This window comes from Mesocricetus auratus, unplaced genomic scaffold (genome assembly GCF_017639785.1).
Source record: "Mesocricetus auratus isolate SY011 unplaced genomic scaffold, BCM_Maur_2.0 Super-Scaffold_100014, whole genome shotgun sequence".
NCBI classification, from domain to species: Eukaryota; Metazoa; Chordata; class Mammalia; order Rodentia; family Cricetidae; genus Mesocricetus; species Mesocricetus auratus.
This window is the reverse complement of record NW_024429197.1, coordinates 6,876,346-6,903,867: the sequence shown is the minus strand read 5'-3', so window position 1 is coordinate 6,903,867 and position 27,522 is coordinate 6,876,346. Positions and strand designations below refer to the sequence as shown.

General features: G+C 42.7%; 2 protein-coding genes across 7 annotated transcripts in view; one reads left to right on the top strand and one right to left on the bottom strand.

Annotated features, from left to right (window-relative positions):
- Positions 1-4,375, top strand: part of Luzp1 (leucine zipper protein 1) — an 89,456-nt gene extending 85,081 nt beyond the window's left edge. For all 3 annotated transcript variants that reach the window (XM_040756337.1, XM_013121256.3, XM_013121257.3), the window contains one exon: positions 372-4,375. In XM_040756337.1, the coding sequence (XP_040612271.1) occupies positions 372-524 (153 nt within the window). In that variant the 3' untranslated portion in view covers positions 525-4,375. The remainder of the gene's footprint in view (positions 1-371) is intronic.
- Positions 4,376-5,695: 1,320 nt separating this feature from the next.
- Positions 5,696-27,522, bottom strand: part of Kdm1a (lysine demethylase 1A) — a 53,487-nt gene continuing 31,660 nt past the window's right edge. For 2 of the 4 annotated variants that reach the window (XM_005081009.4, XM_013121260.3), the window contains 15 exons: positions 27,148-27,254; positions 24,657-24,738; positions 22,871-22,965; positions 18,424-18,435; positions 16,083-16,225; positions 15,302-15,392; positions 13,889-14,023; positions 13,211-13,284; positions 12,550-12,661; positions 10,247-10,379; positions 9,358-9,545; positions 8,895-9,009; positions 7,523-7,650; positions 6,918-7,064; positions 5,696-6,178 (listed from right to left, as the gene is read on the bottom strand). In XM_005081009.4, coding sequence (XP_005081066.2) covers positions 5,993-6,178; positions 6,918-7,064; positions 7,523-7,650; positions 8,895-9,009; positions 9,358-9,545; positions 10,247-10,379; positions 12,550-12,661; positions 13,211-13,284; positions 13,889-14,023; positions 15,302-15,392; positions 16,083-16,225; positions 18,424-18,435; positions 22,871-22,965; positions 24,657-24,738; positions 27,148-27,254 — 1,748 coding nt within the window. In that variant the 3' untranslated portion in view covers positions 5,696-5,992. The remainder of the gene's footprint in view (positions 6,179-6,917; positions 7,065-7,522; positions 7,651-8,894; positions 9,010-9,357; positions 9,546-10,246; positions 10,380-12,549; positions 12,662-13,210; positions 13,285-13,888; positions 14,024-15,301; positions 15,393-16,082; positions 16,226-18,423; positions 18,436-22,870; positions 22,966-24,656; positions 24,739-27,147; positions 27,255-27,522) is intronic. The other 2 variants (XM_005081010.4, XM_005081011.4) reach the window with 1 other exon arrangement.

The following is a 27,522-nucleotide window of genomic DNA, read 5'->3' as shown; positions in this document are numbered from 1 at the left end:
CACAAGCCAAGGGACAGAATGATGTAAGAGGAAAGCACACGGCTTTTTCATAGATCATACATAGGAAATAAAGACCTAACTTTCTTTTTAGCATACTCCTGCCACGCGCAAGGAAGTGGCTTTCACACGTATGGATCCTTGTTCCCGTACTCCTGTTCTAGGCTCTGTTCAGTTATGAGCCTCTTGGTTTCCTCAGTTCTTTATTTCCAAGTAGTTTTAGCTTGTGTTGCGCTCCCCCCCCCCATCTTTGCACTTACCGTGTAGTATCTATTCCAGGTGGGGGAGCTTACCAGGGTGCAAGGTTAGGTTGTCTCATTCCTCCCTGTGCTGTGTCTATAGCTCACCTTCTATTTTGTTACTCGTTGGCACAGGAGGAAGGAGAAGACGGCACATCTGTTACCAGCAGGCAAGTGCACAACGCCCTGGAGCATTCTGAACTGCCTGGGAAGCAGGGCTTGCCAGAGCCTGGAGTCTGGGCTGAGGAGCCGCTACAGCCAGCCAGGTCTTATGCTGCCGAAGACTAAGCCAGCTAGGTGAAGTCTGCTGTTTCTTCCCTCCTCCTGCTTCTCAGCTCCTCCCCTTTCCTGGCCTGTGAAGGCTCCAAGGCCCGTTAATCAGGCTAGAAACAAGGCCTTGGCTGGAGACTGGAGAGCCAGGCTGTGGCTCAGGTAATTTTTGCCAGTTGCCCAGTAGGATCAGAGACTACAAACCAGTCACTCAAGCCAGCCTTCCCTGATGCATGAGTAGTCCTCTCTCCTATGCCTGTCCCCAAGGTAGCATGGACCACTCTCAGACCCTCAAATGGGAAGCGACAGAAACCCACCACCATATAGAGGCAACCAAAAGCTCTCTTCTGCTCTTTGGTGAGCTGTTTGTATATCAAATCCCAGCCCCTTTTGCTGCTGCTGTCTCACCATATCCACTTGGTTCTTCCTTTGCCCTAAGAGATTCCCCTTGGAACTGTCAGCCATCATTTCCATCTAGGGGGCTTGCTTACATTCCTGTCTTTGAGTTCTTGAGAATTTGGAAACAGAAGAAGAGTCTGTGCTGCTGCTCCTAAGGAATTATGGGACCACCCTTATGTTGAAGCTTCCCTGAATCAGCTTTTGGCTAACCAGTTTCCTGGAGGCAGAGCATGATACCAACTGGATTGATACTATCCTGCAGCTCCAGCACTCAGCTCACCTTCCAAAGGCATCAGAAACAGACAGATCTCATGCTTCTCCTTTCCTGGGCACCAACATTGCTGCTGGTATCACCTGTGTTCTCCCCAAGGCCTGGGAACTTCAGCCAACTTCATCATTCTCATCTTGGGGAAAATCCCCAGACTGAGCTGGCTGATCCAGCATACCCTCCCTGCCTTCTAGGAAGTGCCCAGCTAATGGGAAAGCAAACAAGAATAAGTGAATTCCTTTAGTCACTCCACAAGCAATAGCTCCATGAAAGGCATGGACTGACTGCTCTCTCTTTCCTCCTCCATCCTGTGGAGGAGGCCTCGCACTTTACCCTGCTGACTGCTGATGGCACCATTCCCACAAAAGCAAGCCCTTGGTGTCTACGAGTAGATCATTATTTCAGTGATTTCACTGGAGGAAAGTCAATACCTGCCTGTTGAGGGCCTCAGATTTATGCAGTTCAAAGTGCATTACGCCTTTTAGGAAGGCAGACAAATAAAAAACTTTCATCTCCTTATACCAATCACACAGGGAGGTTAAGAACTGTTTACTTGTTGCTGAATTTTTTGAAGCACTCAAAGGGATCCTCCATGGCTACCTAAGTGGAGTGGATGTCATTGCCTTATCATTAGACTAGGAGTCTGGAAAGCCACCTTTCCCCATCCCTCCTGGCTTTGTCACTCCTTGCTCTGTGACCTTACGGAAATCATTGTCTTCTTGGAGCCTCAGTTTCCCCTATTTTGAGATGTTCTTTGTTGGTCATTCATTTGTTGCTCACATGTGTGTATACACGTGCGTGCTGGGGTTGAACGTAGGATGTGGCATGCTAGGCCAGTGTTGTCCCACTGCTGTTTCACAGCTCAGAATGAGTTCTTTGGAGTGGATGATCTCTAAGGCCTTAACTTTGGTGTTCTAAGTTTGTTTTCACCGCTCGGTGTGAGCTGACTCTTGCTTTTGAAGGTGGTGTCCACAGGAGTCTAGGGAATGTGTTTAAGCCTTCAGTTGTCTTCTGGGTCTTATGCTTTCTCCTTTCCTCATGCTTCTGTCATGGGGTTGAGCTCAGAGACTTTCCTAAGGCCTATCTTCAGTCTGAAGTGAAGGTTTTAGATTGGGTGGTCTCAGGTCTATGTGGCACAGGCGTTTCCCAGTGCCACATTTCCTGGCTTTCAAGCTAGGTGCTTTCTATAACACAAGTTGGATTGATTCCTGTTTTTGTGCCTCTTCCTGTGAATTTCCTAGTGACAGGGAAGACTCAGGACATCCTCAGGAGGACTGAGTAGTCTCCTCCACCCTTACTCAGCACACACACACTGGCACTCATCTGCCCTTGTCTGCATCAGACTCAGCCATCCTGCCAGGGTGTGGGGAGATCTACTGTGGTTTTTTGTTGTTATTGTTTTGTTTTGTTTTTTAATCCCCAGGGTCAGGAACAACTTGCTAGCATTTGTGTTTCAGTGGAGTTTTGCTAACCTGAGGGCATTGCCATGTGTCTTGCCTCCACATCCCAGCTTGATGTACAACTAGGGTAGTGTTTTCAAGATCTGTTCCTGCTGCTGCTTTTGGGTCGCTGGCCAGATACTCATTTAAGGCTGCAACCTCTCACTTGCAGTCCCCCCCCCTGCCACTCTCCTGTACCAGTTGGCAGCCCTGAGAGTTCAAAGGAAACAGACCTCTGCGGTGGTCCACTGAAGAGTATAGGAAATTAAGTCTGTGGCTCTTCTCTGCTGATAGAAACAGGGGCACCAAGCCCTGCATCTAAAGATCTCGCCAATAATTTTTGTCTTTGGGTGTTGAGCCCTGGATTCTGGTGCTGTAGCTCCTGGTGCCAAAGTCTGGATCTTTCCACATTTCAGCAGTATCAACACCTGCTGCTATTCGAAATGTTCTGTGGAAAAGGGACAGCGATGGGCTGCCATTTTGAAAATCTGAGTGCAATAGCATTTGATTGTAACAGTTATTTCAGGATATTATTTCTTTAATCTGCACACTTGGTAGAACCGCTGTAAAGTAGATCTATTTTTAAATTGCAGACACCATTTATCCTAAGCAAGTGAAGTTTGGAGGGTTTGGTTCCTCTGGGCTTCACATGGATGAACAGGCTGGCTCTGATTCCAACGTTGGATAGCACATCACTTCTGAAAAAAACCAAGATGTAACCTTTGGGCCCAAGCTGGATGCTAGAGGAAACCTCCAAATAGAAGAGACCCATAGTCAAACTGTTGTCTAATCAAGCCAAATATTCCCTTAGTCCCCATAAACAGACTCTTTTATGACAAGTAGTCTGGGTAGATGGCTAAATTGAGCCAGCAGGTATGTATCTGTGAGTTCTGAGTAAGGAACCTAGTTCTAGAACTGCTTGGCTGAAGGAGGAAGAGCTGGCTGGCTAAATGCCGGGAGCTGGTGTCCTCCACCTGTTCTGTTACCTGCCACTCGGGTACTGAAACAGTCAGAAAAGGCTGCATGGTGGCAGGCAGGAAGCTGTGGCAGTGAACAGTTCAAAGTATGAGTTAAAGGGATGTGTGGGGCCAAGGCTACAGGCAAGCTTGCACACCAGTCATCCCTCATGCAGCAGGGGCCGATGCCTAGAGTAATAGTGGACTTCTTGTCCTGGCAGGGTTAGTTGTTAGCTTTAGTGGGATGCAGAGGCTGGATTTCTTCTCTGACAAAGACTGCCTTGTAAGAGCTGCTTTTTAGGGATTACCTTTTCAACACCCTGAATGGGGAACAGGGTTCTCAACACCTCAACCAAGGTCATAGGAAAGAGGTCCTTTTTTCCTGCTGCTTCACAGCTCAGAACATGTATTGAACGGAATGTATTTTTAAGAGAATAAAGTCTATTTTTTGTATTTTAAAGGTTGGGAGGGCTAGGAAGATAGCCCTTAAATCAACTTATGCATAATAGGCCTTTTGCTGGGGCCTTGGCTCTGTTGGTCCACATCCACTTGCTCAGGCAGGTGGCTCTGGCTTCACTCCCGCCCCTTGGAGTCTAGGTGCAGCAGCTTCTACATTCCTGCTCCAAGTACGGGACCAGAGAGGCCAGAACCTGCCTCTGGAAAGCAGGGCACAGCCACGGGCAGTGGCTCAGGGCTCCTTGGGTGCATGTGTATAGTTGAAGCTGCCTGTCTGCATGTGTCCTTAGGCTGTAATGCTCTCTGTAGGCTCTGCAGCACAATATAACCAATAAAGCTCCCGTTTCCATATGCTCCTTTGAGTCAGTGATGGCAGTTTTGTCAAGATACTTTCTGGAAACAGCGGTTCTCTCTGAATTGGTGCTGCTAGATGGAGTTTCACAAATTTAGGTAAAATGCCTAGCTAATAATTTATGCTGTCAAACCTCCAGAGTTAAAACTAGCAGCTACCTCTTTGCTCTATTTTCCTTTTAGGCTTATTTGTTGTCAAAGAAAATTTGTCACATGCCTTTAATCCCAACAGAGGCTGGATCTCCTGTGAGTTCCGGGACAACTAGGGTTACATAAACAGCATTTTTTTTTTTTGACAGAGTGTGTGTAGCCTTGGCTGTCCTAAAACATACAGCAGAGGGGACTTTAAAGGCACTATAGGAAGAGTTTTGAGATGGGAGATTAGATTTGGACGTAAGTATGAAGGTTCAACTACAAGGTGCTCCATGCTAACACAGATGGGCACTAGTACATGAAAAGTGACAAACATTCCCTTGAAGCCTCCAGTTTAATAGACTGCCATTAGGAATTATAAAGGGGGGTGGGGTGGAGAGATGGCTCAGAGGTTAAGAGCACTGGCTGTTCTTCCAGAGTTCAATTCCCAGCAACTGACATGGTGGCTCACCTATAATGAGATCTGGTGACCTCTTCTGCATAAATGCAGGACACTGTATACATAATAAAATCTTTTTTAAAAAAATTGTAATGGGGCTGGAGAGGTGGCTCCATGTTAAGGGCAATGGACCCCGGTTTGGTTTGTAACACCTGCATGGAGGCCCACAGAAATAGGCATGTGTATAATACATGTAGGCAAACACTGATGCACAAAACTGGAACCTTAAAAAGAACTGGCTGGGCGTTGGTGATGCACACCTTTAATCCCAGCACTCAGGAGGCAGAGGCAGGTGGATCTCTGTGAGTTTGAGGCCAGCCTGGTCTACAAGAGCAAGTTCCAGCACAGCCTCCAAAACAGAGAAACTCTGTCTCAAAAAAACCAAAAAAAAAACCTGTCAGTAGGAGCCCTTGGACCTGACCAAACCAAACCATTTCTCTTCTCCTTACACAGTGTAGAGAAAATACAAATACTATTGTATATGTGCATTTCTGAGGGAGCAACCCTTGTGTGATGAAACTAAGTTTATAGGAGGCTAAGAGATGGCCCAATAGTTAAAACAAAAAACATACTGCCATTGGAGAGTACCCGAATTTACTTCTGAGCACATACATGGATTGTTTGCAACCACCTGTGACCAGTTCTAGGGGATCCAAGGCCTCTGGCCTCCATGGTCGCCTACACTACCAAAACATACACATAATTAAAAATAAATCTTCATATAAAAATCATTTTAAACTTTTATTCTCAAAATATATTAAAAAAAAAAAGAAAGAAAAGCCAAACACCAATAGACTAAGAGGTCTCACAGCACTTGCTTGTCTCAGTCTTTATGGAGACATGATTCCAAATTACTGGGTAAGTTTCTCTCTGTGCTGTCAGTCAAAGGAGCCAGCCTCTGCTGTCAAACTAGGAGTCCTGGAGTTGATGACACAGGAGTTTCTAGTAGGATCGAGTATTGCTAGAAGAGTTTGCTTACAGGGCAGATCACACGTCCATTGGGCCTGTTTTCAGAACCATCTGTCTCACATGCTTGGAGACTGCTGTGCAGGGACACCTGATGTGGCCTGACGAGGCAAAGTGTACATGGCTCCCAAAAACTGATCTGCAATCCTTCCAGCTTCTCGAAGCCCACTCAGCAGAGCACCATGGACTGTAGCTGGGTAGTTCCGGATTGTGTGTTCTCCAGCAAAGAAGAGTCGTGGAATTGGCTATTTGGGGGGAGGGAGAGTCAACAAGTTACTAATGTAACTTACTGTGTTAGAATTGCCAAATTTCTGTTTACTTTTGAAGGCTGATCTACAACCACCACCAGTTAGTTTACTCAAGTCTCTCGATCAGTTTATAGATGCTCAAACATTCTAGTTTTATTTCATGTAGTATCTGCTGGCTAAGATTGGCAGGATACCCTAAACTCTTGAGTCCTAGAGAGGAGAGCCTTCTTAAGCAGGAATGTGTTTGAGAGCAGACACCAAACCTTTGGGTTGTAATAATGAAGAATAAAATACTCTGGAACCCCAAGCAGGATCTATAAGACCCTAGTGACTCAGACCTCTGCAACCCTATAAGCTGTCACAAAATTAGGTACAATTAAAAATAGAGCTTTAAAAAAAAAAAGCTTGTATGCCTGTGGAGGTAGAAGAGGGTATTTGGATCATAGGAGGCTGTGAGCCATTCAATGTACGTGCTGGGGACTCAACTCAGGTTGAAACTTTTAAAGGGGACAAATCTGAGCTAGAAGAAAAATTACTAACTTGCACGTACTTTAGACTCTCATCTTTAGAATCTAGGCATCCTACATTTGCAAAGCCCAGCTATAAGAAATAGTACTTTATTCTGAAAGTAAGAACGGAATGACTAACGCTAAAGTAGCCAGAGATCATTTCTACCCTGAGCTCTTGGCCTTTCCCCCAAAAAGGCCCAGACACAGATTTCTTTCTAGTTTCTTACCTGTGGGGCACCTGGAATCGATGGGCCAGGAGTGATTGGCTGAGCCATTAAATCATAGTCATTTCCAGAAGATCCTGCAGCCACATAAGAATAGGAACCTCGGGCCCAGGGATCGGCACGCCAGCGGGACACCACAGTCTCCTTGGGCTAGACACAGGAGAACCATGAGCATTACTGATAGTGGGACAAATCAGCCAGTACTGAAAAGTAGGCAGGACCCATGTAAGAAAGACAAGGTGATGGATGCTGCTGCTTTGGATGTGGAGACAAGAGGATCCATGTCGCCTCCTCTATGACAAGTACCACTTGACCTTTAACTTTCATAAATTCACATAGCATTAATTCACCATAAGTCTCATAAAGGGCTAAAAGTATTGCAGTTGGCCTGAAAAATAATAAGCTTCAAAGGAATTCTCATAAAACTCCCCAATGTATTCACTGACTTTAGCTGCTTGTTATGTGACCCTGCATACAGAAGGGAGAAACTCAGCTAGCTAGCAGCTGCAATTCTCTGGGTCATATCCAAGAACTTACTGAAAACTGCAGCTAAGCCAAACCTCCCTTCAGCTGTAGCTGGGTCCCTGCTTCTCCACTCACTCACATACCTGTGGTACTGCACTGCTACCAAAAATCCCTTTGAGAATGGCCAAGCACCGACCAACAATCACATCATCACTAATGTTCTCCATGATGCCAGCAGCTTCGCCTGCCACCAGGGCTATTAATATTGGAGCTGAGGAAACAAAAGATGATTTGAGGGTTTTCTTATACTTAAAAGTGTTTTCTTATAAGAACAAAGTCCTGTCAGGCCCTGCTTTGTTCTTGGTGCTGTAGATGTCAATGACCTGTGTTAGAAACAAGTTTTTTGAACTCTGTCCCCAGGAACTGACCAATGGGCACTCCACTGCTTATGACCTCCAAGAGTCAAAGGAACTAACATTTCTATCTTTAGGTATAGAACTTGTAGTCCTAGCCACGTTAAGTTGCTTCCACAGCAACGGCAGCATCCCTTATACCTAGTTCAGACCCTCCCTTCATATCTATCACTACCCTCAGTCATCCATTTGGTGAGTATATAAAAAGATTGCCGTCCCAGGGCTACCTAGTTCCAGGGGGTGTGAAAAGATACAAATTACACTAGAGTTGACATGAATAACCACATATACATAGGATCATGACCTCTAATAAAGCTATGACAATACAGGACATAGTAAAGAGATTCTAGGCAATAGGAATGTGTGCCTTAAAGGCCTCTTCCAATACATTCAGGCCAAGCTGTAAAGGCTGAGCAAAGCAGAACAAAAATGAATACAGACGTTCTGAACAAAGAGCTGGGAGCAGGGTAGACTGGGAAGGTGGGAGGGCTTTTGTGAGGGGCTTAGGTAAGAAATCTGTGTTGCCCTTTTGCTATACAAAGCAATCAGCTAATGTAAAGCAACTAACAGAAGCACGGATACTAGTAATTACTAGCACCTGCTATGAGAGGTGACAGTGGCCTAGACAAGGACATGGACGACGGATAAGGAATGCTAGGGCATGGCATCCTCTCGGTGTATGAATGCCTCTTCAGGGGGGATAGGATGAATGTCACTAGTCAGAAACCACTGCTTAGCAGTGGCCTACAACCGCTGTACTGGAAACACCTGTTCTTCACTCTCTTCTAGGAAGAAGGAATTAGTTACTCAGTGCTCTAGTTAATAAACAGATTATAAAATTAGGATAAGAGATCACATCCTTAAAATGTGTTTATGTTCCCAAGGTTGAGGGAAAGAATGAGGCCTGTCCCTTTTGGCTATGGTGTTTCTTCATTTTTACGTGTTTTCTTCAAAACACTTTGAAGTTTTTTTTTTTTTTTAGGAATTGCTTATTAAGTTAATGAAAAAAAATTAAGGCACATATATGACAAAACTCCCAACATTCCTAGTTCTGTATATTTCTATTAAGAGTATGAAAAAAATTAAACTAGCAAATAGTTACCTTTATATAGGTTCCAGAAGAGGAAGAGTTCGCCCCTGCTAGCAGTTGTGCTGCCAACGTGCCCAAACAAATTGACACTTGGATCCCAGAACACGCGGTCAAAACACAACACCACCTACCACAGGAAGGGAGCATATGAGCTGGCCTCAGAGAGAGTCTTTGTTAGCATTACTGTGTCCTTTAAGGTCATATTTCTTAGACTTATTAACCACTGTCAGTGTAAAAAAAAGAACCCCCATTACATTATGATGTGACTTATGAACTTTACTAGGTCTGAGGTTATAACATTAAGTGTACTTCAATATTATGTAATGCAACCAGGCACTGGGTTATATGAACTGCCAGGCCTCAGGCCTGGAATCCCAGCTGAGGGTGCAGACAGAACAGGCTACATGGAGACCCCGTTCCTCAGTGATGCTACCGGACACTGAGGCTGGTGACAGCAGGAAGGAAAACACATCACCTTGTTAAGGTTGCCAAATCCCATCCTTTGAACTGCAGATGTTTTCCATTCAGGGAGAGGTGGCACAAACTGCACAGCTGGTGGCTGCTGCTTCAGCACTCCCAGGGGAAGAGTACAGAGAACCGCATCACACTTGTAAATAAAGGTTTGACTTGTGGAACGTGTATTCACAGCGATCACTTCACATCCTGGAGAAAGTGGGAAAACTTTACTGGTGATGAGGATGGCATCAATGAGGGAACTGAACATGGTAACCAATAGGATTGGCATGCTATTTCCTCCATTTTTTAGACAAGAAGACAGAGGGGGGCTAAGGCTGCCAGGATTCAAACCCTCAGTCAATAAGGAGCCCTTGACTGCCCCCATCCTACACTAGCAAGTGGTTGCCTGCTCACTAAGGGTGACAACTTGAAGACTGTGGCACAAAGCATCAAACTGGAAATGCACTGTAATGCTTGGCTTGACCTCTAAGTTGACATCAGAATTATGTCACCATTTTACCTAATAAGGTTTTCTTCTTTTAATAGTTATACGGATTTAACAACAATGAGAGTAAAAGCATAGAATATACTCCACAAAAGAATAGGCTCCAACAAGGAGATGGCTAATGAGCCCTAGTAAATTTTTACATGAATGCTCATACTACTATATATGTAGATATCTTTTGATCAATTCATTGTTAAGTATAATTATGAATTCTCTGAGAATATCCTAAGTAAGATAGCTAACCCATGCCCACTTTCTGTAGACACAGAACTAAGATAGTATTGCAGTTTCTGCCACTCAAAAGTTTATCTTATGAAGCATGCAATGAGTTTACAAAAAGGGTTGCAAAAAACTAATCTTGGTTCAGGGAAGGTGCTGTAGTTCCTATAGAGCAGGCACATACCTGAGGCTGTATAGCGAACCTGTCGCACTGCTGTGTTCAGTTTAATGTCCAAGCCTTCGGCTAAAGCCACAGGCACACATGAGTAGCCATTCCTTACTGTCAGGTGACTGCCAGTGAACTCAAAGTCGTCATCCTAACAAGAACAAAAAAGGTCTATTACCACACTTTTTAAATAAAATTCACACTATGGCATTTGCACTAAGTTCTGTATGATAGTGTTGAAGAGCACAAGCTTGTAGACTAGTCAGTCTCTAAAAAGTTATGTGTATGGGTATTACCAGCATGTGTCTTATGCACCATACACATGCAGTGTCTGCAAAAGCCAGAAAAAGGTGTTGGATACCCTGGGACCAGAGTGGCTGACAACTGCTGTGTGGGTGCTAGCAGTCAAACCCAGGTCCTCTGCAAGAACATCCTGTTCTAGTATGCTTAACTGCTGAGCTACCTCTCCAGCCCCAAATAGTATTCTAAGACCACAATTAAACTATTACTCAGTATTCAAGTTTAACTGCCTAAGGGAAAAGTACTGATTGAAACATCTGTCTCTAATCTCCAGGAAGTCATTTCTATTGTCCCTAGATAGCTTTAGCACAGCACTCACTACCAAGTTCCGACTATCCACAGAGACACAGATGACCAGAAAGCACAAAGCTGATACATTTATCTTTTTAAAAAATTTTTTTTCCTTTTTGGTTTTCCGAGACAGGGTTTCTTTGTCTGTCCTCAAACTGACAGAGATCCACCTGCCTCTGCCTCCCAAGTGCTGAATTAAAGGCGTGTACCACCATTGTCCAGCCCTATTTACCTTCTTGGAGCATTATAGATGTGCATGATATCAAGGCTCACTGCCATAATTACATTTTCTTTTACTTAAGAGAAAAGTCAGTTGGTCTAGTTAGGTAAAGGCAGCCCGTCTGCAAAAGGAAGCTCCAGACATTCATGGAATATCAAGCCAAGCAAGGTCTGGCCTGGAAGCTAAGAGTACCCCACATAGTCTAGAAACTCTGGGGATGTATCATAACTCTTAGGAATTACATGTGAAAGCACTGTAAGCTCAGGTGAGAATGACAGTTTTCAGAATGTAAAAAGTACAGATGGAACTGGAGGGATAACAGTGATAGAGCATGAACGCATGAGGCCTAGATCAAGCTTAGAGCCAGGACAAAAGGATACACCATCGACTCGAAGAAAATGTTTGTCTGACAGATGAGTTCTTACAACTTCTTAAAACAGAAGACAAACAACCAGACTTTCAAAGGGGCTAAATACCCAAGGACATTTCATAAGACACAGCAACTGATCCCACATGAAGACACTCTGCCCTCCAGGTCTGACACTGAGTATCTCTGAGGATGCGAAGCACATGGACTGTGCTACTGGGGGGAAAGCAATTTGTATGAAGCTTGGAAGTTTGTTAAAGAGCAGAAGCAGGGCTGGGGGTATGGGTCAGAGGCTGAGTACTTACTTGGTATGTACAAGGCTGTGAATTTGATCCTTAATACCACCAAAAACCAACCTATATTCTGTCAGAATTTAGCAATTCCACTCAAAAAGATTTTGGGGGTTAGAGCGGGTCAGAGACAGGGTCCCACTATATAGCTCTGGCTGACCTGGAACTCACTTTGTAGACTAGGACTGGCCTGGAACTCACAGATCTGCCTAACTCCCTTCCCAGTGCTGGGACTAAAGGCATGTGCCGCCGCCACCACCCTGCTTACTCAATTTGCTTTCTGAGAAAAATATTAGTATTCAGAGCACCTTCACTAATATAGTACCCCCAATACATACATAGCCCCATCAGTGTACCAATGATGAATTAACAAGCTATGTTTATTTCTACAGTGGACCTGTAATGACAAAGGGATAAACTACCTCAAGGTAAATGGAGTCAGGTGCACAAAGACAACCTACAATGAAACCACACAACAAGCTGAAGCAGGATTGGGAGGAGGAAATAATTGCAAAAGGGCAGAAGAAAACTTTTCAGGATGATGGTTGTATCTTTTGATTTCTTAAAGACAAAGCCCTCACTATGCAGGTCACGCTAACCTTGAACTCATTCATTTTTTTGCCCTAGCCTTTAAAGCCCTAGGATGAAAGGCTGAAAAGTTCTACATCCTAACTGTGAGGTAGCTCATGGCAAAGCAAGCTCAGGAAATAATCAAGCTGCCTAAGATGCGAGGTTTCACTGAGAGCAAATGCTGTCTCCCACTGAAGCTGTCTACGAACACACACCCACGCATGCACGCATCTTTAGTAGTCCTCAAGTGTGTGCAATTCAATAAATAATGAAGAAATCTTACCTGATCCCAATGTTTAAGAGAGAGGGTAGAGAGAGGTGTGGCATTGGCAAATTCAAGATTTGCAAAATGCCAGTCAAGTATCTGTCTGTCTCTTGATGAGAGATATACATCACTGAAAAAAAAAAACAAGGGAGCGCAGTTTAACAAAGATATCAATGAGTTCACATGGATGGTCTCAGCCAATCTGAACTCTAAGTTGGGGACTGGGACTGTCCCTTATATGTAAGTCACAGAATAGGCTCTCACCTGTGTTACTAACTGCCCTAACCCTGATGTCTAGAGAGCATGCTATGACTGCCTGAAAACCAGTGAAAACAGATAAAGTCCTAGTCCCCCAAATCTTTTCAGTGTAAAACAAAAGTACCTTTAAAAAAAAAAATCACACCCAAAGACAATTTACATCTAGGACAGCTGGACAGCTTTATCTCAATACCGAGTTTATAAAGAAGAGCTAATTTTAGATACAAAGAACATCTCACACACTAAAATGTAAGAGTAGGGACTACAAACCCAACCACATCCCCGTGATCGTACATATTGTCCATCCATCACATAATAACCTGTTAGTAAAAGCTCCTTGTTTTGTCATCTTCCTTCTCAAACGGGAACATAAGAAGGAGAGAGAGTAAAGCTGTCATTCTCAATGAGTTTCTTTCCTCACCTTGGGGGATTTGCTTCCAATTCTTGAAGTTTTTCCTCTAGCTTTCCTTGTGTTTCAGCTAATTCATCATATTCCTAACAGAAATTTTTAAAAAAGTTAGTCTCAATGGTCGAATATTCACCTAGTTTATATGTAACACATTTCCTGCTCAGTATGTGTACAAAATATGATTCAGTTTAAGCCTGGGGTCAAACCTCAGGGATGTTTTTTATTCTGGAAGCAGCTATGAACCTGGGATAAGATGAGGCAGGAGGAGAAATGGTGAGCGCACTGGCACACTCAAAACAAGGATGTGAACCACATTGGTTACCACGATCTCAGCACTTGTCATGGTCCTGGTGTGGGATTCCTTAGAACCACAGTTCATTTAAGCTTCACAAGGATTCTCCAAGCTATGTATCACTAATACCATGTTGCAGATGAGGTGACTAAGAAGGCCAAGGTGCTAGGGGACATCGTGTGAGATACTGAAACCACACAGTCTGAATTCAGACTCCACACACATTACCATTCTCAATGTCAGGATAAAAACTATGCAGGAAATAGCAATCCACACCATACTGAGCTATTTACTCTTCTCCATGGCTCTTTAGGCATCAACCCATCCTCTGCATAGTACAGACACTTGTCATGGGCTTCCCACCTCTACATTCCTTTTCAGGGCAGCGTGGAACTAACCTTGCAGAGGGCAGTCAAGTCCCTGTGCTTGCTTTTCACTAAAAACTCAGCTGTAATATCTCGGGGCGGCTTCACTTCTGATGCTTCTTTGTATTGCTGATGGAGTTCTTTAATTTTCTCCTTCAAATTTACCATCTAAGATGAAAAGGTAAAAAATTGCATACTAGCCAGTTGGTGGTGACATATGCCTTTAATCCCAGCAGAGGCACGCAGATCTCTATGAATTAGATGTGAGCTTGGTCTATAGAGCGAGTTCCAGGACAGCTAGACCTATACAGAGAAACCCATCTTGAAAAGCAAAAAAACCAAGTAATTTTTTCTTCATATTAGATAGCAGTGTAATTCATTTCAAAAGAGCATATGCCCTTGGCATCGGCTTTCCCTGTACAATGTTATGAAAGAGCCTTGGAATTTCTGAATTCCTGATTCTGTACCATGCTATTTGGGGGGGGGGGGGGAACAGAGATTAACAGAGGTTTCCACAACACTATCAGATAACTAAGATAGATTAAATCACAACCCTTCTTGCCTTAGCCCCCTAGGTGTTGAAATCAACACAGGTTCATCACTATGCCCAGCTTTGTTCCCTTTTTTATTATTTTATGTGCATTGATGTTTTGCCTGCATGTATGTCTGTGTGAGGTGTCAGAACCCCTGGAACCAGAGTTACAGACAGCTGTGAGCTGCCATCTGGGTGCTGGGAATTGAACTCAGGACCTCTGGAAGAGCAGCTGTGCTCTTAACCACTGAGCCATTGCTCCAGCCCCATTCCTTTTTTTTAAAACATGTACAAGGTCAGTTCATCACACAAAGAACTTTCTGCAATCATTTCTAACGTTAGTTTTTTCAAGTACCAAAAGGATGCTGAAGCCTGGCCCACAGTTGTTTGCCAACTGGCAATTCTCAGTCACTCTTCAATCCTTCCCACAGTCCACACAGAGGTAGGCTGGAACTCCTAGTGACAGGAAGCCTAACAAGAGTAAGGTCCTGCCCTTCCCCAGCTGACAAATCATTTCTCCCTAAGCTGGGATCTTTTGCAGCTGGTAGAATAAAAAGAAATATCTGACTGTATCTGTATCATCTGGAACTTGGAACTCAGAAGGTGGTGACAGAAACCTCAGTTAGGGAGCGGAGGTGGAAGGATTGGCATCAAGAGAGACAATGACAGCAATGAATGAGCTGACCAGATCTTCTTTGTCAATGGACACTTGGCCCCAGCACAGCTGATCTTGCTATAACCCCAGACCTCAGCAGATATGGTGACCAACCAAACTGCAGTTAGTAAGGGTAAGGAGACCACACGGGCAGCGCCTTTCCGTGGAGGAGAAACTCCAGAAAGGCCTTTAAGTAAGAGGAGTATCCTTGTTTCGGGTTTTGGGGGTGGCTATGGAACCCATGAGTGCAGAGCTCTACCTTATTAAGAAGCTCCTTCAGCTCCTCCTGAGTTTTCACTATCTTCTTCCAGTGTTCAATCTGCTCATCCTTGACGTGCTTTTCCTGCAGCCTGTAAGAGACAATGCATGGCTGGGCGTTGGTGGCACACGCCTTTTATCCCAGCACTTGGGAGGCAGAGGCAGGCGGATCTCTGTGAGTTCAAGGCCAGCCTGGTCTACCAAGGGAGTTCCAGGACAGCCTCCAAGACAATACAGAGAAACCCTGTCTCAAAAAACCAGAGACAATGCATGTGGCCCAGCTCTATAACACAAAACAGGTGCCCAGCCAAACACCGAGGGCCAAGACAAGAAAGTTAGCTGGTTGTGTGTTACCTGACCTATAAGATAAACAAAATAACATGCATCAAAGTGATACATTTTAGAACTGAAAATTGTTTTAAATGTTTTACTTTGGAATTTATTTTATTTTGAAAGATTTTCTATTCTTGAGTGTTTGCCTGACTGTATGTCTGTGCACCACACATGCAGTAGGCAAGGGGGTGTCACATCCTCTGGTGCTAGAGTGACAGATGGTTATAAGCTGCCACGCAGGTGCTAAGAACTGAACCCAGGACCTTTGAAGGAGCAGCCAGTGCTCTTAACCACTAAGGCATCTCTCTAGTCCTGACTTTGGAATTTAAAAATTCACATGAATATATATATATATATAATTAGTTCAAATAAGAAATATTAAAATCTTAAAATATAAATAGGAGTCTGTAAATGGAGCTGTAAATGATAAACAGTTTCAAAGTACTTACTGAATGACAACCTCCAATGCCTGGCCAAGGGATACAGGTTTATTATTGAGGACGTTGAAGTCTAGCTGATGACTAAGGTAAGAGGTGGCTTCTAGCAACCGGTTAAATTCTTGTTCTACCATTTCATCTTTCTCTTTTGGAACCTGAAAATATGAAGTATAGCAGAGTTGGTCCTTATCAAACTAAGCACAATCATTCATGAACACACAAAAATGTTCTAGAGTTTAAGAGGCCAAAATATGTATTTCAAAGGAAAGCCTTTGAGGACAATGATTTGACTTTTTCTATGAAGTGGTTAAATCCATTTAAATGAGATATGAAATGTTTCAGGCCTGAAGTATTTCCCCCTCTCCTTCAGAATCAACCTACACTAACAGCTACAAGACCTGCAATGGCACTAGCTGAAGACACATGAAGCACAGGGTCCACTGAGCTGAGCGGGGCTGACATGCAAAGGACACACTAGAAAGTCCCAGAGAACAAGACTATGATCACACGACTGAAGACCTTCCAAAATAAAAGCAAAGTGGAAGAGGAGGCTCAAGTTACCTGTTCAAAGATGAAAGAATTTCAGGGGACAGTAGGAAATAGTCAAATCCATGATATTGACAACAACACAACAGCATCTTACTCTGTTACATGATGATAATGGGTTCTCAGCTTCAGAGCTGAATGTCAGTCAAAGCTGTAAGACTAGGAATAACACAGTTACCAGAAGGTCTGGCCGCTGCTGTGGTAGAGGAAGGGAATATACTTCCAAGCAGTCCTCCAGCTGACCTAGACCATTCTGTGCAGTAATGACAGCATCAGTTCACCTTTCTTCTGCTATATCTTAGCTTTGCCTGAAGTTTTCTATCTGCAGTCCCACTGCTGGATTCATGGCAACAGCAAGAGACAACAAAGCATGTCTAAGATAAGCATCCTTTGCCAGGGCTGGACACTGGGTGGGAAATGGGATTTAAAATACAAACTTTACTTTGCAATCAACTTAAAACAGGGAATAAGAAGACAAAGCACTAAGACAAGCCTAGTAAATACCAAGCCTGAGGTGTTTGGTAGGAAGTGACTACTGACAAGATCACCATGTAAGAGGTCACCTCTCACAGGAAACACTTCAATTCTGCACTTGACCACACCCCTCACAGGTAACCCCATGAGATGAGCCACTGGTGTGGCAAAGACAACCTGTCAAAACAGGGTACCTTTTACTAAAAGAGAAGGGGAAGGGGCTGAAGCAGCTCTGCTTTGGATCTGTGAACACAACAGATACAAGTGACAATCAGGATCGTGCTTACTACCTCAAGGACAGAGGAGGCTCTCACAGAGAATCAACTATTCCCAGTCTAAATGAAACTTAAACTCCAATAATCCAGTTTGTGTAGAGAAATGAGGTAAGAAGCAGGCTTCAGATGAGTGGTGTCATTCAGTCCCAGGGGCTGGTGGATCAGAGGATCTGGACAACCCATTTCTACCATGAAAGAAGAGCTCTTGGCGATGGTCCTGCTTGCTCTGATTGCACCTATGAGAGCTGTTCAGCTCTTGTCACGAATCTCATTCACGTTCTCATCAGTTACTTTTTCTCAGAGATGTGATGGCCATGTACAGAGTAGCTCAAAATGAAATTCTTCCCAGGAACTTGCTATCTCCATTGCAACCCTGCAATGTGCTACAGAAGATGGTTCTAGCACTCTACAACCACACTTCAATATAAACTCTACATAGCTGTGCCATGTCAACCACAAGACTGCTTTTCCTGGAGTGTTTCTATGCAGATTTCTTAAAATGCCTCACAAGAGGACGCTCTAGCAAGAGGGACTAGACCCCTCTATCATGGGGCCGAATGCGCCAAAACACCAGAACGCAAATGGGACAGATTAAAGCTCTTCTAATGCCAACTGGATGGCTTGCTTCAGACAAGCTTTAATCTTTGTGGTTAGAGTGACAGTCACATAAAGGAGTTTATACTGAGAGATACCCAGCACTCAGGTTCAGTAACTGGGTCTAGGGTGGTGGTAGAGAGATATTTAAAGGGACACTGTCAAGGTTAGAGGGACCAAATTGACCTTTTGTTTCTTCCCTCTGTTTTCTGAGCGGCAGCTTGATTCATTACACTCCCCCTTTCCCACCCACACTCCCCACGAAAAAACTGATGTTTACATGCGCTTTCAATGACAAAAACTCAAACAGCACCAGCCCAACATATAGGCGCAACTCTACAACAACAAACCAGAGTGAATGTGTGATGGAGAGGATCATTGAAAGGAAACGATTTAAGTGTTAAGCTTTTAATGGGTTACTGTAAACAGTGAAGAAAATGATTTGAAAAATTATGAAAAAATACCTTGACAGTGTCCTTTTAACCAGTGCAGCAGAGGGAGAAATAAACTGTAAATAACAGCCCAACAGCCACGTCAAGTTTAGTTTTGTATGACAGCAGTAAAATCAAGGCTTTACACACAGCATGACAGAAGCATTCTGCTAGCTTAGAAGCTGCAACCGCTGGAGAAATAAGGAAGGAACAGACTGTACAGAGACCAAAATGGGAAAGTCAAGGCGTGGAAATGGTCAGGGGGTAGGGACAATTTAAAAAAAGGCGGGTGGTGGTGAGAAAGCAGTGAGTAACAAAAGTAAAAATTAAAGAACAGAAAACACAGAACAGTAACAACAAAAACAAACAAAACTCAAACCAAAGGAGTACTGCCACATTTGACTGACATCAGATGATAAGACTGCATGTCCAGTACCCACTTAGACCCAAGGTTCAGCCTTATGAGATTATGTGAAGAGGTCAGCAACCAGGCCCATCCCTTTCTGCCCATGTGAGTAATTACAGCGATGCTAATTGGTTTCACTGGCAACATTAGGAGAACAGCACTGAAGCCAGGCTGTTCTCCATTAACTTTAACATTTCAATTGGAAATGAAAGGGGTATTCGGAAAATGGTAAATAGCATAGATGTCCATTGGCAAACCAATACTGACCTGGGGGAAACCCAAACTTTTTTTTAATGCATTTAAATATTAACTCCATCGCAAAAAAAGCCAGTTACAGATGCTCTGTTTTACATATCCAACAGTTAAAACTTTCACTGTCAAGGCAAACACTGAAGGCTCAATAGTCTAGTTGCCCATGTAGGACCACATAGAACAGTGAGCTATTATTATTTTAGAGATCGCTGTCATTATGTTTTTAATAGTTAACAATAGGTGCTGGGGAGATAAGATGCTTAAGTCCATAAAGTAGCCGGGCGGTGGTGGCGCACACCTTTAATCCCAGCACTCGGAGGCAGAGGCAGGTGGGTCTCTATGAGTTTGAGACCAGCCTGGTCTGCAAGAGCTAGTTCCAGGACAGCCTCCAAAGCCACAGGGAAACCCTGCCTCGAAACACCCCCCCTAAAAAAAAATCTGTAAAGTGCCTGCCACACAAACAGAGGACCTGAGTCTAGAACCCCAGAATTCACATAAAAATATAATACAGTGCAGGGGAGGCAGGGTCAGGAGAATCCCTAGGGCTTGCTGGCCAGCCAAAACAGCTAAGTCAGTGAGCTCCAAGTTCCGTGAGAGATCCTGTCTCAAAAATAAGGTGGAAAGTGAGAGAGGGAGACACCAACCTCTTATGTACACTCACAACCCCAAACATGTATACACACCTGCACACACACACACACACATATACATACACCAAAAAAAAAAAAAAGTAACAGCAAACACCACCTATTGCATTTTTTTCCTATAGCAAAAATGGCTGGGTATGGAGCTGTGGCCTTAAGCAAGCACCACCTGTGATGTCTGTGCTCCCCGCCCCCACTTTTCCAAGATAGGGTTTCTCTTTGTAGCTCTGGCTATCCTAGAACTTGTTCTTGGACCAGGCTAGACTCAAACTCACAAAGATCCACCTGCATGTACCCTTTAAGTGCTGGGATTAAAGGCATGCACCACCATGTCTGGTGATTCCCATAACTTTGAGTAACTGCTGCCTTATATAACATGGGAGAATTATTTATTCTCTATGTACTAAAACAAGAGAACCATCAAGTTGTTACCCTCCTTTGTGGCTCTAAGGATTGAACCCTAGAATACTGGGCTATATACATCCCTTAAGTCTTTTTATTTCGAGACAGGGCTTACTTCAATTGCCTAGGCTGGTCTTGAACTTATGATCTTCCCGTCTCAGTATCTGAAGTAGCTGGAATTATAGGACTGACACTGTGTTGGGTCAATTTTGATTGAAGTTGTACAAAGAATACAGAATCTCATTTTAGGGAAATGCATGGGAGCTACAGCTTTCCATTATGCAAAATAAGGAAAAAAAGAAAACCCTACCCACCCACTTAATTCTTTCTATTTCTAAAGCCTCAAAGCATCATTTGTAATTATAAGGGTATGCATGGAAGGTTCTCTGTACCTATCCTTTAAGTGAAAAGCTAGCCTACAGGTTAGAGTTAAGATTCAAAAGTTCCACATTCTCACTGAGCTATACCACTGGAGACAGAAAAACAGACATTAACATGGCTTCTTACATAAGGCAAGAGGAACTTAAAGCTACAAAGAACTCTTTCCAAAACTAAAATGCCTAAGAATCATCACTTGGATATAGCACCAAATACAAATAAATGACCTGGGGGGGGGGAACCCCACATATCCAGGACTGGAGAGTTGGCTCAGCAGTTAAGAGTACTTATTGCTTTTGTGAAGGACCCAGGTACAATACCTAGCACCCACATGGTATTTCACAACCATCTATAACTCCAGTCCCAGGGAATCCAACACCCTCTTCTGACCTCCATGGGCAACAGGTACAATACTGTGCAAAGACATATATACAGGCAAATACCCCTACACATAAAATAAAATATATAAATCTAAAAAAAATAATAATAAATGGGGAAAAAAACCTCACATCCCTCTTCAAACTGTCAGATGCTGCCCAGAGGGCTGGTCTTCAGATAAGAAGCTTACACTGGAACATCATGAACAACCTTCTATAATATGGCTGGTAGCACATATCTGTGTTCTTATGCAAGCTGTTTATCTGTGACAGGAGAGATTGGTGACCATGCTTACGGAGAACTTGCTAGTAGTATACTACTTACAACACAGTTTTAAAAACCCTGTTACAGAAATGCAATCACCAGTAACAAACTCACAAAAGACTGAGCACTAAGGATCAGTGATAGAGCAACTGCCTAGAACCCTGAGGGCCTGTGTCCCATCCAGGACACAGCAAAGACAAAAACATCAGCTAAGCTGTGCTGAGTAGCACAGGCCTGTTATCTTAGCACTAGGGCAGTTCAGGTTACCTTGTTTGCTTACACCAGCCAGGCTCTTGCTACTCAACTCTATGTCACCCTATCGCTTCCCCTGCTCCAAACTCCACTCCCAGCACCTCCGTAGCTAGACCTGGCCCTCCACTTGTCTTCTTGTCTCACCAGGATGAACTCACCCTTCCCTCAGAGACCTCTCCACCTGCTTACCTTCCTCAGCCTCAGTGAGCAATCAGACCGAAGTCTTAACTGCACCTCACAAGTGTGCTCACCCTTTCACACTGTCCCAACAGTCCGTCCCACACACCCACTTGCCCCTCGACTCCTCTGTAGCAACTGGTTCTACCTAACTCTTAGTAAATCTGCCCCAATGTAGTATTGTTGATAGGCCTTTGGGTATAGACTCTTCAGACCCTTCTCTCCCCAAAGCAGAAACAGGACAAATTAAAAAATTAGAAAAATGGGAGTTCAGTATAGTACTCTTCTTACTTTTGTAATATTTTTAAACAATAAAATTGGGGGGGGTTATTTCCAAGGCTACTTATTAGCCTGTCAACGATACTCAACTTTATATCCTTTATTGACTTTTATCAAGTAATTCAGTAAGTTAACCTCTCCCATATACCTTCTCTCTCATTCTATTCTGTTTACTTTGTTAGCTGTCTCTCCCATGCTCTGGAAAGAAATCTGGACATGTTGGTGGACAAGACCCAAAGCAATTCTAGAACAACAAGTCATAAAAACCTAAGACAGCTAGCTAGGAATAAATAAGGAAGTCCCTTGAGATCATCACAAAAAACTCAAGAGTAGGGAGTCTTACCTTTGGTAATAATAGCTAAGCCATGACATACGCAATAAGCAGCAAACTTTTCTTCCTCAAAATACAAAGTTAACAATATGCTTACAGTTTCAGACAATGGGCTCTCATCCTGACAGGGGAGTTGGCCAAATTTCTGCTAAACACAAACTTGAACTTTTCTCATGCCTGCAAAATCAGGACTGCCAAGGGCAGCCTAAGCCTGTCTAACCGTGGCTCACCTACTCACATTTCACATCACCATGTTCCTGCTACTCTCACACCAAGGACAAGAAGCTCCTAGGTCTCTGACCATAAACATTTTAACCTACCTCCACTTCTGGGTAAGTATCACCATTTGGCTACTTATTAGCCTGTCAAAAGCCTGAGTCTAAACACACACAGCCAAGTGACAGAGCACACAAAGCTTAAGCACACAATGGATGCACAGTGCAGAAATAGGAAAAATTACGGTTAATTCCACAGGTCTCTTGAAATAACTGGCCAGGGCCAATTAAGTGAGTGGCCAGCCTTCAGTAAATACTTACAAATGCCTAAACACACATGTAAATTTGCACATGTACCATCATTCTTTCCTATACAGCTGAGTTAAGAAAACAACCAGAAAAATCCAATTGTTTCTCAGTCTGTATATTCATGCCATGCTCAGTAACAGACTCCCCTGAAAGTATTTTCAACTGAACCAAAGAAGTTTTGTCATCAACTTACAGCTTGCCCGTTGGCTTCATAAAGTGGGCATTTCTGCTTGATCTTGGCCAGTTCCATATTTACTTGTTTGCTGACAACAGCCATGGGATTCCCTCCTAGGGGAAAAAAAAAAAACACAAACAAACAAACAAGCAAAAAAAAAAAAAAGAACAAATTCAGCATATCTTTGAAAAGAAAAAAATCTCAAAGTCAAAATCCCTTTACTCAAAATAAAAATGCTAAGCCCAGCCTTGGTGGCCTATGCCAGTACTGCAGCATTTTTGAGGCAGGAGGATAGAGTATTCAAGGTCAGTTTGGGCTATGTAATGAGACATCTTGTAGAATAAGCAAGGTCTAGGGATGGAGCTCAGTACTAGAGTTTGTCTCCCATATTAAATGCACTGAGTTGGATCCCTAGCAGCCTTGCCAAAAGAATAAATGAATAAAATGGTTGAAAATGTAGGGTATCAATTACATCTTCTAAAATAATGCTCACAGTAAAAAAACATAAGACAAACATAAAATGTTAAATTAGCTGGGCAGTGTGGTGCACACCTTTAATCCCAGCACTTAGGAGACAGAGGGAGGCGATCTCTGTGAGTTCGAGGCCAGCCTGGTCTACAGGGTAAGTTTTAGTACATCCACAGTTACACAGAGGGAACCCTAGAATGTTAAATTACTAATAATCCTCTAACTTAACATTTTATTATAGATCCTTCTGAGATTTATAACCCATTCTATGAAAGTTTTACTTAGTAACACATTATAAAAAATGTTGTTATGCTACGGAGTTATATGTCTTAGTAGATATACATGTTTTACTATATAGTAATTAATCTTCTAACGTGGTTTCTAGTGCAGTACCATTATAAACAAAGTCATGTTGGAAATGATCTAAACACAACATTGTTCACTTGTCTGTGTTTCCTTAGGATAATTTCTTTGAGTTAGAAAAAGATACCCAGTATCAAAGGACTTGTACGATTAAATTTCGGCAATTTATCTCCTACTAACAGAAGATAAGGACCTGCTATGCTTTGAATATACTTTGCCCCCTCAAAAATCAGGCTGGAGTTTACTTCCCAGTTCAAGGACACCTTTAATCACAGTACTCTGAGTTCAAGGTCTGCCTGATCTACTTAGTGAGTTCCAGGCCAGACAGAGCTACACAGACAAACCCTGTCTCAAAAAACCAAAACCAAAAAAAAAAAAAAAAAAAAAAAAGACAAACGAGCCACTTGACTGAATCTTACTAGCCTTAGGTGACTGAAACCTAAAGGCACGTAAAAACAAACCTAAAGGCCCCTATTCTTGCCATGTGACCTGAAGTACCTGGAGACTATCATCAAGAAGTCTATCAGATCATTGCCACTTTGGCCTAGTACCACAACTATAAGGAAAATAAACTTCTTTCTTTTGTTTTGATTTTGCAAGACAGGATTTCTCTTTATAAGAGCCTTGGCTGTCCTGGAACTTGCTTTGTTGACCAGGCTGACCTCAAACTCACAGAGATCTGCCTGCTTCTGCCTCCTGAGTGCTGGGATTAAAGGTATATGCCATCAAGCCTTACTTAACTTCTTTCATTATGACTCACTGTCTGCAGTGTGTCCCTGACTTGTCATGGTATGTCTCTATGATTTGTCTGTGGTGTCCCTATGACTCTTTGTCTGTGGTGTGTCCTTAAGACTCACTGTCTGTGGTGTGTTACTGGCAAAGAAAACTAACACAACCCAGGGTATTATGAAACTATTGGTTTAAACTTAAGGTCTTTCTGTCTCTACTGCAGTATAAAACTAAAATTACTTACCAAGACCTGTTACTACCATGGCTCCAAGATCAGCTACATAGTTTCCTTTTCGAAATGTAGCAACCCGTCCACCTACACGATCCTGTTTATAGAAATCAAATGGCCAAAGTCACTTACTCTGTTGTAACCACAGTAAGGCAGCATACCAGGATTCAATCTTTCATAACATAAGAAGAAAAATATTATTTTGAGTTTACGTTTAGTCAATAGACAGTACTATGTGCACAAAACACAAACCAATGATACCCTGAAATTGAGGGAAAGAAAGGTAGCAATAAGCATGAATGTCAGAGTGATGTGAAACGAAAGGAAACAATATTGACAGCCTGAAGGTTACAACTGCCCAGCTGTTCTAACTGTACAGGATGCACAAGTCCCATTCAGAGAGAAAAATTTATGCTTATAATTTCCAACACTAAACACCAACTTTCTACATGATTTGATGCTTGCACGGAGGGGTATTTCAATACCAAGTTGCCCTGGCTAGTTTTAACTGGTGGGCTCATACAAGTCCAAGCTGTCTGGACTACAGGTATACTGGCTGTTGTAACTGTATCTTTTGGTGGATGATTTCTCTGATAAATGTTCTCTACTAAGCAACCTGATGCCCAGGAACTATGTCTACTGAACATGAACTGGTAACATAGCTTTTACTCCCAATTAGGCCCAGGCTTACATCTGCTGATTAAGGTTTTGGGGATAGGAAAACTTTATCGAGCTACAGTGATAAAATTATGGAAAAGATCAAAGTACTCCACAAACTTCAGATACACAACAGCAACAAAGCAAAACTAACCCTTACCAGTTTGACTATAATCCATGTGGGAACAATCACAAGTGGCCCGTAAAGTACTCTTAACACAGTACTTAGAATACATCAAAAAGGTCTCTGAAGTTAAAAGGTTTCCCTAGTAGCAGTATATCAGGGAAATGATTTTTATTTCCCTATACACATTTAAAACTTAACACTTTATGAAAAATAATTTTTTAAACAGCTTTTTAAAAAGATTTTATTATTAAGTATACAGTGTTCTGCCTACAAGCCAGAAGAGGGCACCACATCTTGTTACAGATGGTTGTGAGCCACCATGTGGTTGCTGGGAATTGAACTCAGGACCTCTGGAAGAGCAACCAGATGGCTCTTAACTTCTGAGCCATCTCTTCAGCCCCGAAAAATAATTTTAAATGAAATATACATAATGTTCTAAAGATTTTATAAAATTTTGAAATGTTTAGGTTACTAAGAAGTAAGTTTCATATTTTTAAAATAAAAATCTTTAAGCCACTGGAAAATAAAATAAGAAAAATTATTTAAGAAAACCATTTTCGTAACAGCTTCCTGAAGTGATGTGCCACCAACCGTTTCTACTTTCAGCTTCCATTTCAAGATCCGGGAATAATACTGAATATAACCAACTCTTTCAGCTTTACCAGATCCTAAAAGACTGTACCTACCTAAAATCATGCCCTTTCCCTGTCTAACAAACAATATAATTTGTTGGGCGTTGGTGGTGAACGCCTTTAATCCCAGCACTTGGGAGGCAGAGGCAGGCGGATCTCTGTGAGTTCGAGGCCAGCCTGGTCTACAAGAGCTAGTGCCAGGACAGCCTCCAAAGCCACAGAGAAACCCTGTCTCAAAAAAAAAAAAAAAAAAAAAACAGAATAAAACAAACAAAAAACCAATATAATTTATCACTGAAGATATTGTCTTCTACAAAAAGTTATTCATTTATGGACACCCTAACTTTAGGGGCTGGAGAGACAGCTTAGTGGTTAAGAGCACTGGATGCTCTTGTAGAGGACCTGAGTTCAGTTTCCAGCACCCATACTTCGTGGCTCGCAACCAACTGTATTGACGTTCAGAAGATTTGATGCTCTCTTCCGTATTCCTTGGGAACCTGGGCTCACATGCACATATCTCCACACACAGATACATACATAAAATACATAATTATATATATTTTTGTTTGTTTGTTTTCCCAGACAGGGTTTCTCTGTATTGTTTTGGAGGCTGTCCTGGAACTAGCTCTGTAGACCAGGCTGGCCTCAAACTCACAGAAATCCGCCTGCCTCTGCCTCCCATGAGCTGGGATTAAAGGCATGGACCACCAATGCCCAACAAATTACAAATCTTAAAACAGAGAAAAAGACAGAGACAAAGAGTGCTAATGGTAAAAAATGTTCTGACATTATCTACACATACTGATTACTTTCTAAGAATGTATTGTCAAAAATATTCTATCTAGAAACACAGACCAATGGTAGAGCATCTGCTACTATATGCAAAGCTCTGGGTTTGATCCCTAACACCAAACAATCACATAAGTAAAAGCTACAGGAAAAACTTTACCAGCTATACAGTATCCAAAAGGACTCTATTACACAAATCAGTCTTGGTAAGCACAAATTGTCCAATTCTTTAATTTGCAACAGGTACTTCTTATCATGTTTCCATTAAATCAGGCCTCTAATCCCAAAGTAAAATTCTTACCCTGGCTTCCAGAAGTGTGACATCCATCCCAAAACTCTGTAGTTGTCGAGCTGCTGCCAAGCCAGAAACACCTGAACCTATAATAATCACCTTTCCAGTCTTTTTAGCTAAAAGGAGAAAAAAAAGAGAGTAAAAAGAGTATTTTGTTGTAGTTTGGAGTTTGTATTTTTTTCCTGTCTTGAAAACTTCTGGTTTCTTTATATAATGTCTTAAACAATTCAGTTACTTTCAAACTGTAGAAACTGTGAAAATAACAAATGTCTGAAACTTGAAAAACTTAATACAGTGCTTTAAGTTTATACCCGAATTTACAAGCTTTAGTTGTGTTAGTCAGGAATGGGAAGTTCTGTGGCCAAATCTCTGGGAGGGCTGCTC